At 42.9% G+C, this 17,889-nt stretch overlaps 1 protein-coding gene across 7 annotated transcripts in view; it reads left to right on the top strand.

The window, feature by feature from the left end:
- Nucleotides 1-17,889, top strand: part of LOC139053350 (ras-related protein Rab-31-like) — a 34,793-nt gene continuing 16,904 nt past the window's right edge. Inside the window, exons 1-6 of one of the 7 annotated variants that reach the window (XM_070530381.1) lie at nucleotides 160-298; nucleotides 378-457; nucleotides 3,159-3,240; nucleotides 4,495-4,566; nucleotides 5,071-5,194; nucleotides 9,035-9,565. In XM_070530381.1, coding sequence (XP_070386482.1) covers nucleotides 248-298; nucleotides 378-457; nucleotides 3,159-3,240; nucleotides 4,495-4,566; nucleotides 5,071-5,194; nucleotides 9,035-9,168 — 543 coding nt within the window. In that variant the 5' untranslated portion in view covers nucleotides 160-247 and the 3' untranslated portion in view covers nucleotides 9,169-9,565. Of the gene's footprint in view, nucleotides 140-159; nucleotides 299-377; nucleotides 458-3,158; nucleotides 3,241-4,494; nucleotides 4,567-5,070; nucleotides 5,195-8,104; nucleotides 9,015-9,034; nucleotides 9,566-17,889 lie in introns of those variants that run through there. The other 6 variants (XM_070530394.1, XM_070530383.1, XM_070530371.1 and 3 more) reach the window with 6 other exon arrangements.

Genomic DNA, 17,889 nt, shown 5'->3' on the forward strand with positions numbered 1-17,889 from the left:
CATCGATCGGTAGATTTGTCGGGTGGGTGGGGAGGTGTTCAGAGCTTTTCGAATTGATAATGATAAATCTTAGCCCTGGACAAAGGAGTCACTGTCAACGATGAATACTACTACTGAAGTCAAAGTCTGCCTCCTTGGAGTAAGAGAACTGTATGACATGTGAAGTCAACTGCTTATGTCTGAAGCGGAACTGCGCGCCGAGTCAGCTGTTAGCGCGTAACCTGTTGCTATATGCCATGTGATAGTAATGATTTGTGCTGCAGGCCCGTACACTGCAGATGTAGCGCTCCTTCATCATGTCTGTATATTACTATGTTATGTCGCATTTAGATTGAGAACCTGCTGAAAGCTAACCGGGCAGGTCTATTTGCTTGCAGGACTCCGGTGTTGGGAAATCTAGCATCCTGCAGCGGTTTGTATACAATACGTTTAATTCCAGCGCGGAGAGCACTATAGGGTGGGTATACATTTATAACGTGAGTGGTCCTTATTTGCTTGGTGTCCGGTGCTCAAATACCACTATCTCTGAAGTGGCTCTTAGCACACGCTTCTATTAGCTGCTGAAAACTGGCTGTACATGTAGCGCGTCTATTTTGTGATTTCCTAAGGTTAGCATTTTGAGCATAACTTCATATCTTGTATTTGAGGAAACATCTACCCTGCAACATCACGCTCGGTTTGAGCAATGAGTGGGGGAAAAGAAAGGAATACCAAATTTTTTCTTTACATTTCGTGACTGTGGGCAAACAGAACTTGTGTACCCAATAAGTAAGGTGGTTGAAAAGTAAACTTATTTGCTAGTGAGTAACATGCCATATACGTTGTTATAACAGCACTGCAAAAACTGTGCAAGCATTCAAAAGGATACTTACGCCCCTGTCACGCAGGCAGTATCATGCACCTTTGTTGTTGAAGTCTGTGTGTGTCGAGCTTTTCCAGCATGACAGAAGTACGAGATATGACTGAGCACAGCAGATTCGAATGCAAGGATGCTTCAGAATTGCATGTAACAGGGCTCAGTCAGCGCCGAGTTTGAGCGTGCTCATGTGTTCCCGTGTGACATGAGCTGAGCGCTTAACGCGGAAACAATTTGTGCCTTGATAGAGATCGATATCTTGTGTTATAAATTTTCGCTGTGAGTCAGCCTTGAACTGACCCATGTGCGGTGCTGTTTGTGCATATGATGACAAACCTTTTTGCTCGTCAGTGTGCACTTGTGACTAAGTAGAGCTGTTCTTCAGCCATTTTATATATATATATGTGTGTAAATGCACTGTCGAGGGAAAATGGAAACAGTGGAATGCATGCCCGAAGCATAACTGAAGGTATAGTGGGTGCTGTCTGCTTGTCCTCCTTGTCGACATGGGTACACAAATGGTTTTCATGCTGAGTGTGGGGCTGCTTGTCTATTGTGATAATGTCGCCTATGCTATGTTGTTCGATGCTTGTTTTCCCACCTAATTCCCACTGCAGCACCATTCCCATCTTGTCAGTACCATTATAGTGGCTTGCACCGTTGTCGCTCGTGCAGCATGATATTGGTGGCACGTACTCAGTTTCCTGACCTACATTGCTTTGCTGCAACTGTCAAAGAGCTTCCAGAGTGTAATAATTGTGTGACTAAAGGCAGAAATTTATTGCACTACATGAGTGACAATGGTGCTAGCCACCATAACCATACTGGCAAGGTGAGAATGGCACTGCAGTGGGTCAGGTGAGGGAACAAAATCGTACAATACAGTACAGGCAGTGCTGGGCAGTATCGAAAATACATGTAGCTTAGATACTCTTTGGGTATCTTGTATCTGTGTCATGATAGGTCTGGCAAGACTTGTATCAGTATCTGTACTTTCTATATTTAAAAGAATGTATCATGTATCTCAAGATACAAGATACTGGCTATCACAACATAAATATAAACGTTGGCTGAACTCCACTTCTCAAGCTGATACTGCTGTCACTAAGACACCTGTTTAAAACTAAATTCAGCAGTATTACTTTATCTTTTGGCCAGCGCTGTTGCTGCTGTACACCTGTCCTGCAAGCCGATATTGCATTAATGGCGATACGTTTACAAACAAGGTAAAAGTCCACAGCAGTATTGGTGCCATTGTGCAGAGGCTTATTGACATTCTTGTAATTAGATGGCGACCTGCCATAGCTGGTGGGCAAGCAGAGCAGCGACTCCCATCAATTACAAAACTGACAAGCAAAAAGTGCTCACAGCGCAGAATGTAAAGAGCTTTCATGTTGAGCAGCAGAATGAAAATATTACAGTGTAAGCAAGAAAGACAAAAATAATGAGATACTAACAGACATCTTATTCAAATGCAACAAGGTTGGTTTCCAAGCAAACATTATTGTGCATACACATTTGCTGCAACATTATATAGATGTACAATAAAAAATTAGCAAATGTATTGAAGTATATTAAGATACAAATGGAAAGTATCATATCAGATACAACAATTGCGGTAGTATCTTGTATCTGTATTTAAAATACTTGTTGCCTGAGTATCTTATATCATATCGTGATACAGTTGCAAAGTATGTTTGCCCAGCCCCGACAGTACAGTACAGTACAGGCAGCATTATCGCAGTAGGGCAAGCAGCCCCGCACTCACTGTAAAAACCATATGCAACCCGCCGTGGTTGCTTAGTGGCTATGGTGTTGGGCAGCTAAGCACGAGTTCGCGGGATCTAATCCTGGCTACGATGGCCGCATCTCAATAGGGGCGAAATGCGAAAACACCTGTGTACGTAGATTTTGGTGCACATTAAAGATCCCCAAGTGGTCCAACTTTCAGGAGTCCCCCACTACGGCGTGCCTCATAGTCAGATAGTGGTTTTGGCACATAAAACCCCATAATTTAATTTAATTTTTTAAAAACCATGTGCATGCACGTGTGGGCAAAGAGAATTAGCTGATGGCGTGCACTGTACCATCAGTTATGCTTCGAGCATGCTGTTTACATTTAATTTGCCCATGATAGTACATCTGGGTCTTGTATATGTATGAATAATAAGCTGTATGTGTGTGGTAATTGGATACAAATGTTGCAGCATGCTCTCAAATCTTTCGAGTAATGAAGTGTTTCATTTGTGGGCTGCAGAAAGGGCATACTTGTGTTTAATTTCATGGTCTGGTTTTATTTTAGGGCATCATTTATGATGAAAAACCTGGTGTTGCATGACCGTACATTCAAATTTAATATTTGGGACACTGCTGGCCAAGAAAGGGTATGCAGTGTGTTTTATCTATTTCCTCTATTTATGACACTGTTCTTTCGATCTGCATAGTTAAGTTGGTTCTTGTTTCCTTATTATGCATTTCTTGGGCGTGTTAGGTATTGGGACTAAATTCTTGTACTGGGAGCCTCAGGGCTAGTAGCAGGGGTGGCATCAGGGTTTTTCTATTGGAGTTGCAGAGCATGATTCTCCGTTTTTGCTGAAGGCGCAGGGACACTCCATTACTTGGCACTTAATGCTGCTAGGAAGGGAGAAAATCATGGAGCTTTGGCCGCCGCCTCCCTTCGCCCCCTTTAGAGCTGCCTCTGGCTAGTAGACATGAAAGGTTGCTTCAAATAAGGGACACAAAAGGTTAGGAATACAATATTAAATTGTGTGGACAGCATTGTGTGCAGAATAATTTGCTTGTAAATTAATGTGTGGTAAAGCAGGTGGCACTCTACTGCGCAAACGTTACGTATATGTCCCAGAATGGGGCACAACATTTACAAGCTCAAGCTCTGTTCGTGCACCAGCTTCAATAATTGCATATTTGGCAGCTTCAGTTGTTTGTATTTTGTGTAAAACACGAGATATTTTGGGGGGGGGGGCACCTTAAACAAAACTTCATCAGGTGTCAATATTTATTCACAGCAGGGCTAGGAACATCGGGTGCTTGCTAGAAGCTGCCATCTGACATTTCATCAAATAAAAAACCCGGATAATAGAACTACTATGTGTTATCATGTTCATGAAGGGATGCACAGAGAACAGTTTCTGTTATAGCAGCCACAAAAGGTAGCATTTGTAATACGATCCTATCCAAGAAACAAGCATTTGTGATAGTGTTTGGGTAGCATCTATGACACTGGGTGTTACTCTACGTACATGTTGAATGTTTGCTTGGCAAGCTTTAAATGACAACTTTTGAGAGTAAATACATTTTGCAGAAGGATTGTGTGCAAAACACCGGGGATTTCAAAAAAAAAAATTTTTTTTTCATATAACTTGCCTTGTATGAACACTAACTGCATTTCTTATCAATAAATCCCTCTTAGCACTCAACCATGGGATTTTCATTTCTTCATACAATATTTGAAGAGTGATCTTCCCAGCACTTCGGTTTGTAAAGAACTTTGATGTGAATAAAAGTTGTGTTTTTATTAAACTTTCCAGCTATTTTTATATTTATTGTTCAGCTAACAAAACATTTAAAGAGAACATAAAAGTATTGTTTGTCCATAAAATATACATGTTGGTTTGCAGTATCGAGCTTTGGCTCCAATGTACTACCGAGGTGCTGGGGCTGCTGTCATTGTTTATGACATCACGTCTATGGTAACTATCTCACACTGTCTCAGATATATTGCCTCGCTGTCTTGTTGTTATAGAGATTTCTGGCTGCCACCTGCTTGTGCAGATTCCATCAGTCTTGTGTAGAGCACTCGAGCAGTTTACTGTAGCATAAAGAAACCCCTGAACATTGCTGCTACCTTTGAAAGACATGTTCTTGTGCCTCTGTGAAACCCTACAGACACAAGCGTGAATGAAGCATCTGCTGCCACATCTAGCTTTTAATGTTGCGCAGGGGACCATGCAAATAGTCTGGGCAGTATAATGGCACACACTGTATAGCAATCTGTTCTTGTGTTACTATTATTGTATACGACATACTTGATTGCTGAAATAGGCAAATAGCAGCTATTGCAAATCCCACCAAATGTTTCGGAAAAAGTGCATATGAGCTTATCAACTCATGCCGACTCACTCTCTCTCTATTATTTGCGTTTTAGTGCATATTTTGCATGTGAATATGGTGTTGCTGATATTTGCACATTTCAGGAGAGTTTCAATGCAGTGCAGAGTTGGGTGCGAGAGTTACAGCTTCATGGGGACCCAAACATTGCCCTGGGTATAGCAGGCAATAAGTGCGACTTGGAGGATCATCGAGAAGTGAGTTTGGCAAGTGAGTTATTACCTTTTTATTTCATTGTTATTGCTCATTTGTGTGAGTTTTCATAGCAACTAGTTTGTGTGATGATATAGCTACCTTGCAGTCATTCAACAATTTGGAGGGTTGAATGACCCCGAAGCACAATGTTTTAGCACAAGCTTTCCTTATCATCAGCTGTTTTGTGTTATGGAAAACATGAAATGTTTCTAAAAGAACGCGTTCGGGCAATTTTCACTCCTTCCAGGAACACCGCACAGGTGAAAATAACCGTCCTAGTGACATTTAAGATAAGATCCCTGGCTGCCACATTCTGATGCTACAGTCCCATGAGAAACTTGTTTTGCTGTATTGTTTAATCAATTTTCCAATTCATATTGGCAGCACTTGGTTTCCACTGATTTTTGCGAGTGCAAGCTTAAAGGCCAGCATTACAGTAACAGTGATAATAAAATAAATAAGGTTGTACTGCTATAATTCTGTATTGCTACTGTTAGTACTTTACAACAACCACAAGTGTTGAAACATCTAGACGACCTCCAAGCTGGTACAGAGCAACTATGGATGTCGTGCAAGGTAGGCAATATTGTCACGTGGCCTATAATGGATGTACAGATAAGTTGACAGCTGGAAGGGCCCATAACTCCCTCTGTCAAAAAAATCTGGCTACACTAACCAGCAAGGATGATTTCCTCTTGATACAGAAAGGAGCATAAAATTGTTTTGATAATGCCATTTATCATCTAGTGTCTTTGTTAGTAATTCATTTGCCTACCCCTGCAATGATTTGTGGAAAGTTCCTTAAGCTGCTGAAATCATGCTAGATAAGTACGAACATGATGTGCTTACTGTCATATAATGGGTTGCTCAAGTAAAGCAAGATGTTGTTCATGTATGAAGAAGTGCCAAATAAACCATGCCCATTGCAGACATTGCATACTTGAGATTATGATGCTCAATTCAAGGGATAGGGACTACACCTGTCTATGTGTGTCACCACAGCATCATGACAACTGTTTGTACAGATTCTTGGTTGTGTAGTGCTGCACGACAATACGCATTCATTGTAACTTAAGAAAGGGGGTACCAGCAAAACACAAAGGATGCGCACACAAGGAAAAGGTGTGAGACATCGACGGACGCTGTCATATTCAACTTCATCATGCACCAACTGGCCCAAGAGCTTGCGCTAATGCATTCATTGTATCGGTTCCCATTGTCGCAGGATGAAAGTAATTGTGTAATGGTATTTTGCCAACGCCGCAAGAAGCCTCCATTGTCTCCCGCTGGGCACCTTCAGCCTATAGATATCCCCAGTGAACCATTTTACTGCGTCGGCCTGGACCTCCTTGGCCCATTTCCAACTTCATCCTTGGGCAACAAGTGGGTGGCTCTTGCGACGGACTACCGTATTTATATGCATAATGATCGCACTCGTGTAATGATCACACCCCTGAATTTTGTCATAAAAATTTGTTTTTTTAAATTTCCCGTGTAATGATCGCACCCTAAACTTGCTGTAGCGATATGTTGTGTGCCAAGTCTAGCTAATGACCGCGCTTACCATCTGTCGAATGCTACGCGAACGACTCTTCAAGACAAACCAAGCGGTCTGCACGCACCAAACATTCTTAAGTAGATGCCTCACTTCATTAATTTCATCACTTTCCGCACTTCCATGACAAAAAGAGGTAGTACAAACAAGCTTGCCTTTATTGTGTGTAGGCTTTATAATGGTTGTGGTCAACAACAACAAAGAAAGCGCCTTTCGATTCTTCTCATCTGCACTCGTGGGCACGTAACAAATCGCGAGCGGCAGCGATAGTAGCCACATTTACACTGATACGTTAGGAGTGTACCCTATACATACGCCAACGCTTGTAACACAGCTAAGATATTTGCCCACCCTTAACAGAAACATGCCGTATTAGGATAGTAGTGAAGACAGTGAAGACAGATGCCGCAGTTTTCGCAACATGCCGGCCATGTGTTTCTATGCCACTGGCAGCTAAGCATGCCCATTTGTTTTTGTTTCCTCAAAGTGAACATGGCTACATGATTGCCACAAACTTGCCGATATTAACAATATTATTCATTACTGATACGGAAAAAAACTGTTTAAATGCCTGTAATGTACTCACAAGAAAAACAAGTCGTGTTCGGCGCGTTCGCCTTGCTCCGCTGGCCGCCATTTTTGTTTTGGTGTCCCGCATCAACGCAGGACACCTGCATCCCGCAGCAAACGTGGGATGAAAAAAATAGTTTTTTTCTTTTCGCAGAAAATTTAACCCGTGTAATGATTGCACCCCTGAATTTGCATCAATTTTTCTGACAGAAAAGTGCGATCATTATGCGAGTAAATACAGTATACCACGCATTATGCCATAATGCAGGCCCTCCCTATGAGCTGCGCAACTGATTCGGCTGATTTTCTTCTTCATGAAGTGATCCTACATCATGGTGCCCCACGTCAGCTACTCACTGATAGAGGCAGCTGTTTTCTTTCTAAGGTTGTCGACGACCTTTTTCGCTCTTGCTCCACGTTCCTCAAGTTCATGGCGGCTTACCACCCACAAACGAACGGACTTACCGAGCGTCTCAACCGTACACTCACGGACATGCTCTCGACGTACGTGTCCAATGATCATCGGGATTGGGACTGCACCTTACCCTTCGTGATGTTTGTGTACAATTCGTCACGTCACAATATCACTGGTTATTCTCCGTTCTATCTACTATATGGCCGGGACCCACTCCTGCCTCTTAACTCGCTGCTCCCTTCCGATGCCATCACTACCACGTTCTGTGATCACGACGCCATTTTTCGCGTGGTCACAGCACGTTGCATTGCCCTTGACCGTCTTCTGGCGTCTCAGACTAGCCAAAAACACTCTTACGACAGTCGTCATCGGGATGTCATTTCAGCCCTGGGTCACTTGTCCTGCTTTGGTTGCCCTCCCGTCACGTCGGCCTTTGCGAAAAACTGCTGCTGTGATACGTCGGGCCATACCGAGTTCTTCGTGAAGTCACCAGCTTCAAATATGAGATATCACCTGTGACTTCGACGTCTTCTACCCAACCAAGAACTGATATTGTGCATGTTTCGCGACTAAAGCCCTGTAACTCCCACGCTGATTTGACACCCTAGGAAGCATCGAGACGATGCTTCTGCTGCCGTAGGTTAATGTCACGCACGAATTTGTGCCGCTGTGGAGAAAAGGACGGTGTGACGTGAAGAGGAGGTTGAAGTGTCTCGACATTCGGTAGAGTGTGATACCCTGACTACTGAGCTACAACCTCGTAACTGTATAGTATATTGTAAATACATATATGTATTTTCTCCCCCCGTAACAATATTATACCACTTGAAAAGCATAGAAATGTTGCCATTTCACTGCGTTAGCTATGTTTGGGGTGTTCATTGACGTAAAGGCCAAGCATGATGCAATAGATGATGTACTGCAATATTGCATCATGCTTCATGACTGATTTTTAATGTTTTATAGCTCACCCCAGATTATATCCTATCTCATAATCCTTTGATGGCTGATGGTTGGCAATAGCTGAAGTGAAGAACAGCATCAATTATCATGCCATGGTAGATTTCTTGACTGAGGAGGGAGCAGCACTAGAATATATTCATGAGTGCACAAGGAATGCCTTCAAGTACTGCGCACCTTCATATGCAACTGTGAAAACTTGGCCAGGTTTGTTTAGGCACGCCAGGAAGACATCCTAAGCTGAGTCGCCGGCTGATCACCCAGTTAGTAACCACTAAAGAAATGAGGCAGAAATCGGAATTTTAATAAATGCAAAAGTTTTACATAGTTCGTGTTCTCCATTTATCACTTTCAGGGATACTTTTATTCTTACCTGACATGGCATCTGACGTGGCACCTGACTGGAGTGATGTGTTCTACACAGTGGCTTTGCAAGTCAGTTGTCACCTAAAAGTGATTGATCAGGAATACAGCACCAGACTGCTGTAGAGATGAGCACCAGTACTAGGTCTGATGAAGCTATCCTGCATGCACTTACGTTCACATCAAGTCAAAGGTCTGCTTGCACTGTGTGCTGATATGACGACTGGTCAAGGTGCGTCTTCACCGGAGGAATTGGGAGATGGCGATGAAGGCTGGCGTCATCATGGCGAAAATAAGAAGAAAATGTATTTACATGACATGTACTGGGTAGTGACTTTGTCAGTCTCGAGCGATACTGCTTAAAGGGACCCTCACCAGGTCTGGCCTTTTTGAGCTGTCAAGCGTAGAGCATACAATGCGCACTAACGATTGTGTTTGCAAAAAATTACATCGCTGTGCACCGCAGAAAGATAGAAAATTTCAAACCGAATGCCGTTTTTTCTTCTCCTTGTGGCCATCGCGCTCTAAGCTGGAGGATGACGTACTCCCGTCCCTGAGCCTACGTACTCGAGTCCGCAGTGCGACGTCGCTCGTGGTGACACGCAACTTCGAGAATTATTCAAGACATCTGTTATCTGTGCAATCTGTTGCTTGAATTGACGAATTGAAGTTCAGAGAAATAATAAAACACACAAACAGAATGTCTGCGTGTTTCTTGTTTTACTTCACACCGAAGCAAGAGAGATGTACTCCTGCTTCGTCTGCTTGTTCCCACGGTCGTGCGGTCATGTGCATAGGTAGCAAAACTATGCCATTTTCTATCGTGCTCCAGCGCGTGATCATGCTCTGCGATCCGCTTGTTCTGCCTCAGTATTCGTGTAGCACTGAATTATACTGCTAGTCATGTTTCCTTGTGCACAGCGTGGAAAATCGTGCGCTGCGTGAACGAGACAACAGCTGGCGCGCGGTGCCATCAGCGAAAGTGTGTAGTGCCAGAAAAAAACAAAGAAGCGAGGAGAAGAAAAGATGAAGGCATATGTGTCATGTGATCCTCAAGGTCTGGTATGGGACAATGCAGGGAAGGAATTTCGCTTGCGAAGGTTGCTAGGCGGGCTGAGTGGAGAGAGCGTCTTGCTTGGCAGTGGAGCCCACCTGCTGAAATCATGGGTGCGCAGCACTGAAAGATTTTTATCTCTGCTATTAATGAGCCGATTTGAAAAATTTTTCTGGCAGAACGCTCCTTGAGGACATGTAAAAACTTTCAGCGTATAATCAAAGTTTGCTATGGGGGTCAGGTGAGGGGCCCTTTAAAGGGACAGACAGCTGCTCAGAACATCAAAATAACCATGCTGATAGAATGATTCCCTATCGTGGTGGCTAAAACGAGCCATGTGTTTCTCATTAAACATAGATTTATATATTTAATTCATCACTAAGAGTAGCGGAAAATGATCTTTGGGGCCCCAGGCGGCACAAGCATGAACCTGCATAAGAGGTCTACCATGTGATCTACTAGTGTATGTGGTTTGTGGTATTTTTATTAGTATTTAAATGCAGTATACTTTTTATTATAAGTTTTTCCTGACCTACAATGTATAGGTAAGCCTTCGTTTGTAGTGAGCAGAAAAGTGGCGCTGCCTTTACCTTCGTTATCAATAAGTTGGCTTGGCTCATCTATCGACAGAATGATGACGACTGGGGCCAGCCAGCCATGATGTAGGCATGTCTGCAGTATTTGCAGAGGAGGGGCAGGGGAGCCCTAGCCCAAGTCCTTGCAGTATTTGCATTGTGGCCACTGCAGTGGATGAACTGGGCAAGTTCACTTGGGGTAACAGAGCATCGTATCTACCTAGAGATACGGTAGAAGACTGTTGATATGTTTTTAAAAGAGCCAAAAAGAAAAAAAAAATGACAGGCAGGAAAGCGTAACAGTGAGGAAGGCCCCAAATTGCCAGAGCAACTTCAGTAACAGATCCAAGTGGCTGCTAGTAGAGTTATTAGACGCTTCAGTGTGCTCCTACTGTGACCGGGGATGGTACGTACATGTGTGCATAATCAAGAGACACATGCAATGTTGCATGACAACGGCCCCTTCCCACTCTTGATATGCTTCATCATACCCGTAGTTGCTTTTGTGCCATAACACCCTATATAAACTTCGTTGCAATGTCTTGTGTAAGCTCAATGGCATGACACAGTTTTATTGCAGTGAAGCTTACTAAAGAGCACTTCAGTGCATACAGTAAGGCCCTTGCTGGCACCAATATAAATGTAGTCCTGTGCGTAGTGGATTTGGCCCACTGTGCGAGGATCCCTATATGTTTTAGCCGATGCCACTTTGGGTGGTTCGTTAACTTACCTGTGCACGTTTTCTTCCGATATGCTTGTCTGGCTTGTGCATCTTTGATTGCTTATTTCAAACTAAGGTTGCTTGTTGCAGTGTATTCATCGCTTGTTACAACACATTTATCATCTTTGTAGCAACGTGTGAGAGCAAATTTCTTTTCAAAATGCTAACTTTATGTGGCCGTCGCATTTAAATGCAACGTAAGATGTGGGAACATTTCAGAATGACAACAAATCAAATAGGAACATAGTATATGGGAGTCAGGGGGATTTAGGTTGGTACTGTGGAAACATGACGTAGCAGCCAGCAAAACACAACAGCAAGGGCCATATCAACGGGGTTCCATTCTATTTTTCTATATTCATTGGTGCTCTGTAGCCATATGATGTAATGAATTAAGTGTCATTCTATTGGTGTTTGTATGCCATATGCATATCTTCATTAGATGAAATCAAACACATTTTTTTCACATTAACGCAAATTAGGGGGGAAAAAGCACAATGAATGGCTTGAGAAATTCTCAACCTTCTTACAAGAGCTTTGACAACATGACAGAGCAGAAAGACATGAAAATTGTAAATATAGTATAATAGAAGCAGAATTATGAAAACATCTATGTACAGTTTAATTATAACTTCAACATCATATGTATCCCAAATCTGAGGTCTCAAACATCCACGAGAGGAAACAGAAGCACTGAAGTGTCATGAAAAGTAATATGTAGTGTTTAGTGGCTCAAGGGCCAGATATGGCACTCAAGCCACTAAAGCACTGTTGCAAGACATTAGAAAACAACTGCATCAGCTGAATCTGACCTACCTGCCTGAGTGATGTCCAGAACAGATCTGTCAGAATCGTTCAACGAATCGGGTAGGATATTTTCCAATAATTGGAGGTCATACATTAATGGCACGTTGGTACCTTGCAAAGCTCTCCTTTGTGTTGTATAGACTGATTTGTTACGCTTTAAAATTGCCATGTCATTTAACCAGAAGTTTTCATTTTATATTCAAAATATACTCCTTGGCTTATGTGTACCAGTAGATTTATTTGAAGAAATTAGGCACAAGGAGGGTTCAACAGACTGTTAGAAATCATTCATAAAATTATTTTTTCTAGCCTTCAGTTGTTTGAGAGCAGGATTGTTTGCATTCTGGTTCCACAGAACCAAGTGGCAATAATTTAAATAGTGGAAAAAGATTTGTAAATTTAAATGTTTGGCAGACTCAATTTAGGAAGAGGATGGTGCAATCTGTGGTGGATCGAGCCTTGCAAAGGCATGCCAGCAGTTGCTTCGCCTGAATGTCTCCTTTTACCATGCAGGGATAAACGTGCATATGAACATGTAGTTCATCGCAGCATGCAGTTCACTCCATATCCTGTGGGGCTATCAACTGCATTGCTCAATAGGTAGTTGATGTCTGCATGATGCGAAGCATTCATGATTTGTAGAGAACGGTTGTATGGATAATGGGTAGCTGTTGTGTAATGAACGTTTATGTAGAGATTATGTGCTGTGGTGTTTATATTTATAATAAGACAATGTTTCTGATCACAAGATAGAAGATAGAAAGCAAACTAAAACCCGTTGCCCCAGCGGTACATACCTTTAGACTACACTATCACTGGGATCAGATTACGAAAAACGGCGTGATGAGCTGCGTTATCACCTGAATCGGCCTATGAAAAATCGCGATATGAGCTGCACTATCTCAAGGATTAGCCTACCAAAACAGTGTATACCTGGCCTGGCTGTTTGCACAGGAGTGGCTGCACTTGGAGAAAAATGCTTCACATTAAAACTTGCCCGACTCTGGAAGTCCATAATGTTTCTATTCAACATGCCCACTATATGGCTAAAGTTTTGAAATACAACATTCATGTGGTCATCCCGTGTTAGTTTTTCAAAAAAATAAACTCCCCAATCTTTAAAAGATTTGACACTCATTTTTTGTAGAGATTAAGATAACTGCATGATCACGAATGATTCGCCTATTCTTTGCTCTAAAAATTACTGCCTTGGTTCTTGGGGTATTTATTTCAACTTTTGTGTCCATGGCTCGAAAGATTGTGTAACTTTGTTTACGTTTGTGATAGTCTCGGTATTGGTGGAGAAGCTACAAATATACTGATATCGGTGTAAACCACAAGCTTAGTCTGAAGAAGTTTGAGCTTTATTATTTAAATACGGTTTGAAGAGCAAGGGACGCTGAAGGCTTCCTTGAGAAACACTTGAAATTATTTTCATGTGACATTTTCACCTCTTATTGAAATGCACTGATACTTCTGGAAAAGATAGCTCATCAAAAATGTGAGTGCCTGTTCGTGTATACCATAATTTGGTTTCTGGAAAATAATATGATGGATGTAATTGAATGATTGAGGTGATAAAAGTTTCAAGTTTGATTTGAAATAAAAGCTAAAAGAAGTATGCTGAATTAAAACAAATAGATTTAGGTGCACGTTAAAGAACCCCAGGTAGTCGAAATTTCTGGAGTCCCTCACTACGGCGTGCCTCATAATTAGAAAGTGGTTTTGGCACGTAAAACCCCATAATTTAATTTCATTAAAAGAGAAAAAATAAACGCTAACCCTTGTCCATAATTTGACGTATTGTTGAGATGAAAAATCTTATTTCTCTTGAACAGTAGTTGCACCATGCTTTATCATGTTCTGGGATCGTCAAGTCTGGCTTACACTATCTTGCTGTAAAAACACGTCATGATCAATTTTGAATTCAAAAATTTAATGTTAGTGAAATCACTGATGTAGCTTCCTGTTTACTGCACTTTTAGGAAACATGAAACCAATTGTAAACATCACTTTGTGAGTGCGAGGATAAAAATATTCCATTGATTTTTAAAAAAATGAAGAAAACTAAGAAATGCAGCCATGGTGTGTACAAGTTTTATTGTACTTGTGGACATCCCCTTGCTTGCCCTCGTATACTTCTTTTCAATTACTGATTTTGTCAAGTACCAGCAAGCTCAAATTTCTTAATTTTATTTTCTTAGTTTCAGGCTACATGACGCTTTTGTAGAAGAAATTATAAAACAATGCAAGATGTATTTGGCCAAGGTTGTCCCCCGTTTCTTTTACACAATAACACTTATTTGTATGGTGGGACAAATATCACCCGAAAGTGTGTGTGCTACCTACAGTAAGAGCAAACAAATAACTCTGCATCAAGAAATTGTGCGACTAGCTTGTATTCCTTGTTCTTGACACGGATGCTCAGCTGGCTAATGTGCAGAAGCCCGAGCTTAGTCCTTCGTGATGTGTGGCAAAGTGGAAGTAATCAAGATTAATTTTGTTGTAGCACATGACTACACAACTTTGCTTTGCCCTCTGTTTTTGTTTTTTTTTCACTGTTATACAGTACTAGAGGTTCCAAACATTGCCGAAAACCTGTGGATGAGTGACCGGTGGTGTGCATTGAGCATACATTCACGGTGAAGCGGTCCACATTGGTGGGTTGCTTCGCTGCATATTGGTCGATTTTCTGGTACTGAAACCTTCTGATTGCAGTAAATTGATGATACGGTACTCTGCTAGATCATCACTTTTTATGTGAAAAGGGGAGAATATTCTGGTTGCAAGTAAAATAAGCACATCAGGCAAACTTGGCACTCGGCCACACATCCTCTGTTTTCACACTTCCTTTGTGCTTTATGGCTATATTCGTCTTGTATAATGCCCAGCCATTTATTATTACCAATCCATCTCATACTTAATGCCATGATGCTTTCCATGATGTCAAAATGCTGGACGGCAACGAAACTGAAATTTCCGTGGATGACGGAGTATGCGACCGAGCACACGAGGGGCACTGGACACAGGCCAACACAGTGCAGAGATAACAGCACAAGGCCCAATGCTGCAGTTCATTGGGAGAGGGTGTTCAAGCTACAGTTACACTTTGATATAACGAAGTCAGTAAAATTGGCAATTTTCTTTGTTATATCCAAATTTCTCTATTGAAATTCGACATTTTATGCAAACAAGTACAGTTGCCGATCGATTTTTCTTACACAGAAAGGGGTCGCAGAATTTTCCGAATTATCGGGCAATCGAAAAAAGCAAATCTGAATGAGAAAACAATTCTTTTTAATGAATTTGGGAGTAGGCGGCGAATAATAGTTTTATGCTGTAAGAGTTGGGGTCTGGCATGTCAAATGGGGTAGCTGGCCCATGCCGTCGTCCGACTGATCCACACTGAGGGCATTGTTGAAGGGTGGAGTGTGTTCTCATTGAGTACGAGGAGTACTGGGTTTTACAATACCTACATGTAAAGTGGAGAATATTACATCTCATCAGTCTAGCATGACTCTAGTGAAGCACTCCAAGGAGCCAAAAAAGTTCCCCCTCTGTCCTTCTAGATCCCTACGCCAGGGAGAACTGCCACCCCTCTTTGTCCATTCGGAGTGTCCAAAGTCGAAGGACCTGTGTTGAGGGCGAGGGTTCACACAATCACTCCCGCAGCTTTTTTCACCGAACACACAAAAAGGAGGGGAGCTTCGTAGACCGGGATTGCCATGCTCAACTCAAGCTGGCTCGTCTTGGTTCCTCATATGACCCTGCAGTTAGCTGGAGCGTCCATCATATGACCGTAGTGGTTACCAGAGTCCGTGGTGGAAAACCTTGGAACACTTTTTTTCCGAGGTTTTCTTGCTCCAATTGGTCCTTGAAGGCGACAGTGAACCAACAAACAGTTCTTGGTCCACCAAAGGTGTCTCGCCTTCCGGGCGCCGCAGGTCTGTCCGAGGGTGATGCATTGTTAGCTTCACGAAGCCATTCGTCGCAGTGGGGCAGGAGAGGCTAGGTCACTAACCCCGCTGGCCAATCTTAACAATGCTGTGTACGTCGACGGTATCTTCGACATTGGTGGTATGAATTAAGCGAAGCTAGCCATACCGGCCCCGCAACTGATAGCATCGCTCGCACTGGGACGATGCTATCAGGAAAAGTGCCGGCAGTGGGGAGTGAATGCTTCATCTGCCTCTCACTCCAACGGGTCGCCAAAACTTGAGATTACGCAACCTCCAATACTAAACGCATGGGAAGACAGCTTACATAGTGCCATGCCATTTCGGCTCGCCCACTTTTTGTACACGTGGCAGATTACCTCTAATGTTAGATTACCTCTAATATTAGATTACCTCTAAAGCAGGGTGAGCGGCTGCGTATGCGCTCAGCCATGCACAGCCACAGCGAGGCAAGTGCCATCTTACCCCCCACTTTGCCCCCCCCCCGCCCCCTCACACGCGCTTGATCGCATTACTGCGAGCTCGCTGCCCTTTCCCTTTGCTTGCGCGGGAAGGCATCACATGTGTAGCCACCATTTTTCTTGTCTCACCCTTGCACACTTTCACTCGTCCCTGAAGCACACAGTGCGTGGGCGCAATACGATTTTATCGCACTTAGACTTTATACAGAACATGATGTGGCTTGGCTCCACTTCGATGGTTGCTCTTGTCTTGTGGTGCGGGATTTAAGAGATGCGTTTGTAAACAGCCGCTTGTAATTCAATCATTTGACCATCTGTGTCCGCGGAAGTTTCCATTTATTGTCTCAGCATTCCTTTGTGATGGCAGTGAAATTTCATTATATTGAAATCGCATACAAACACACTTCACTATATTGAGGCTCTAAATGTACGGTGTTCTATGAACAAGAGGTTATGAAAAAGTAAATACTTTGTTATATCGAGAATTTCATCATATTGAAGTTTGTTAGCCTGCCCGCCTGCCTAACTGTATTAGGGCACTGCACTCACGGAACAAAGTTGTCACAGGTACACATGCTGTACATCACGTGCACTGATGGCTAGCAATTGATTTGAGGAGTTTTCCACACTGAGCCAGGTTCCAACAGCCCGCCACGTGGTGACTTTGCCGATTCTCATGGTGAATAGTGCATTTGAATATTTTGTACTTTGTAGTGCAAATTGCAGTCTCGCTTTAAAAACTCGAGCAGGGCAGGTTAAACCTGTGTAAAGTAGCCTCCGTGTAGCAAGGAAGTGCTCAGCGCAGCAGTGGAGTCTCCCAGCCAACGTCACACACAAGAGGCTTCCACTCAAACTTCTTGGGGTTAAAGGGAAGCTGAAAGGTTTTCCAGAAAAAATGAGTGAACATCTGTACATAATGGTTTTCAACCCTCCGAATTCGAATATCGTATCGAAATTGAGCGAAAGAAAGCGCAAATATATTTTATTTCGATGAAAAGTGCAGCAGCGAACACGCCCAGCTTGCGCGTCTCGTTTCCGCCTGTGATTGGTCGGTGCGCCTCGTGACGTCAACTCTAGTAACTGACCGCTGCCGCTACACATGAAGTGCCGTGCCAGGTAGTTTGGTGCTGTTTTTCTGAGACGGTAATGGAAAATTTAGAGAGACTGCGTTTTTCTGAGGAGTTCGGCGTTACTCCCTACATGTACGAGCCGATTGCGAAGAGCCGGCCTCTCGAAGAAGCAAACGATGCTGGTGCGAGCAGTGCTTTCGACG

Source organism: Dermacentor albipictus, chromosome 1 (assembly GCF_038994185.2).
Source record: "Dermacentor albipictus isolate Rhodes 1998 colony chromosome 1, USDA_Dalb.pri_finalv2, whole genome shotgun sequence".
Classification (NCBI taxonomy): Eukaryota; Metazoa; Arthropoda; class Arachnida; order Ixodida; family Ixodidae; genus Dermacentor; species Dermacentor albipictus.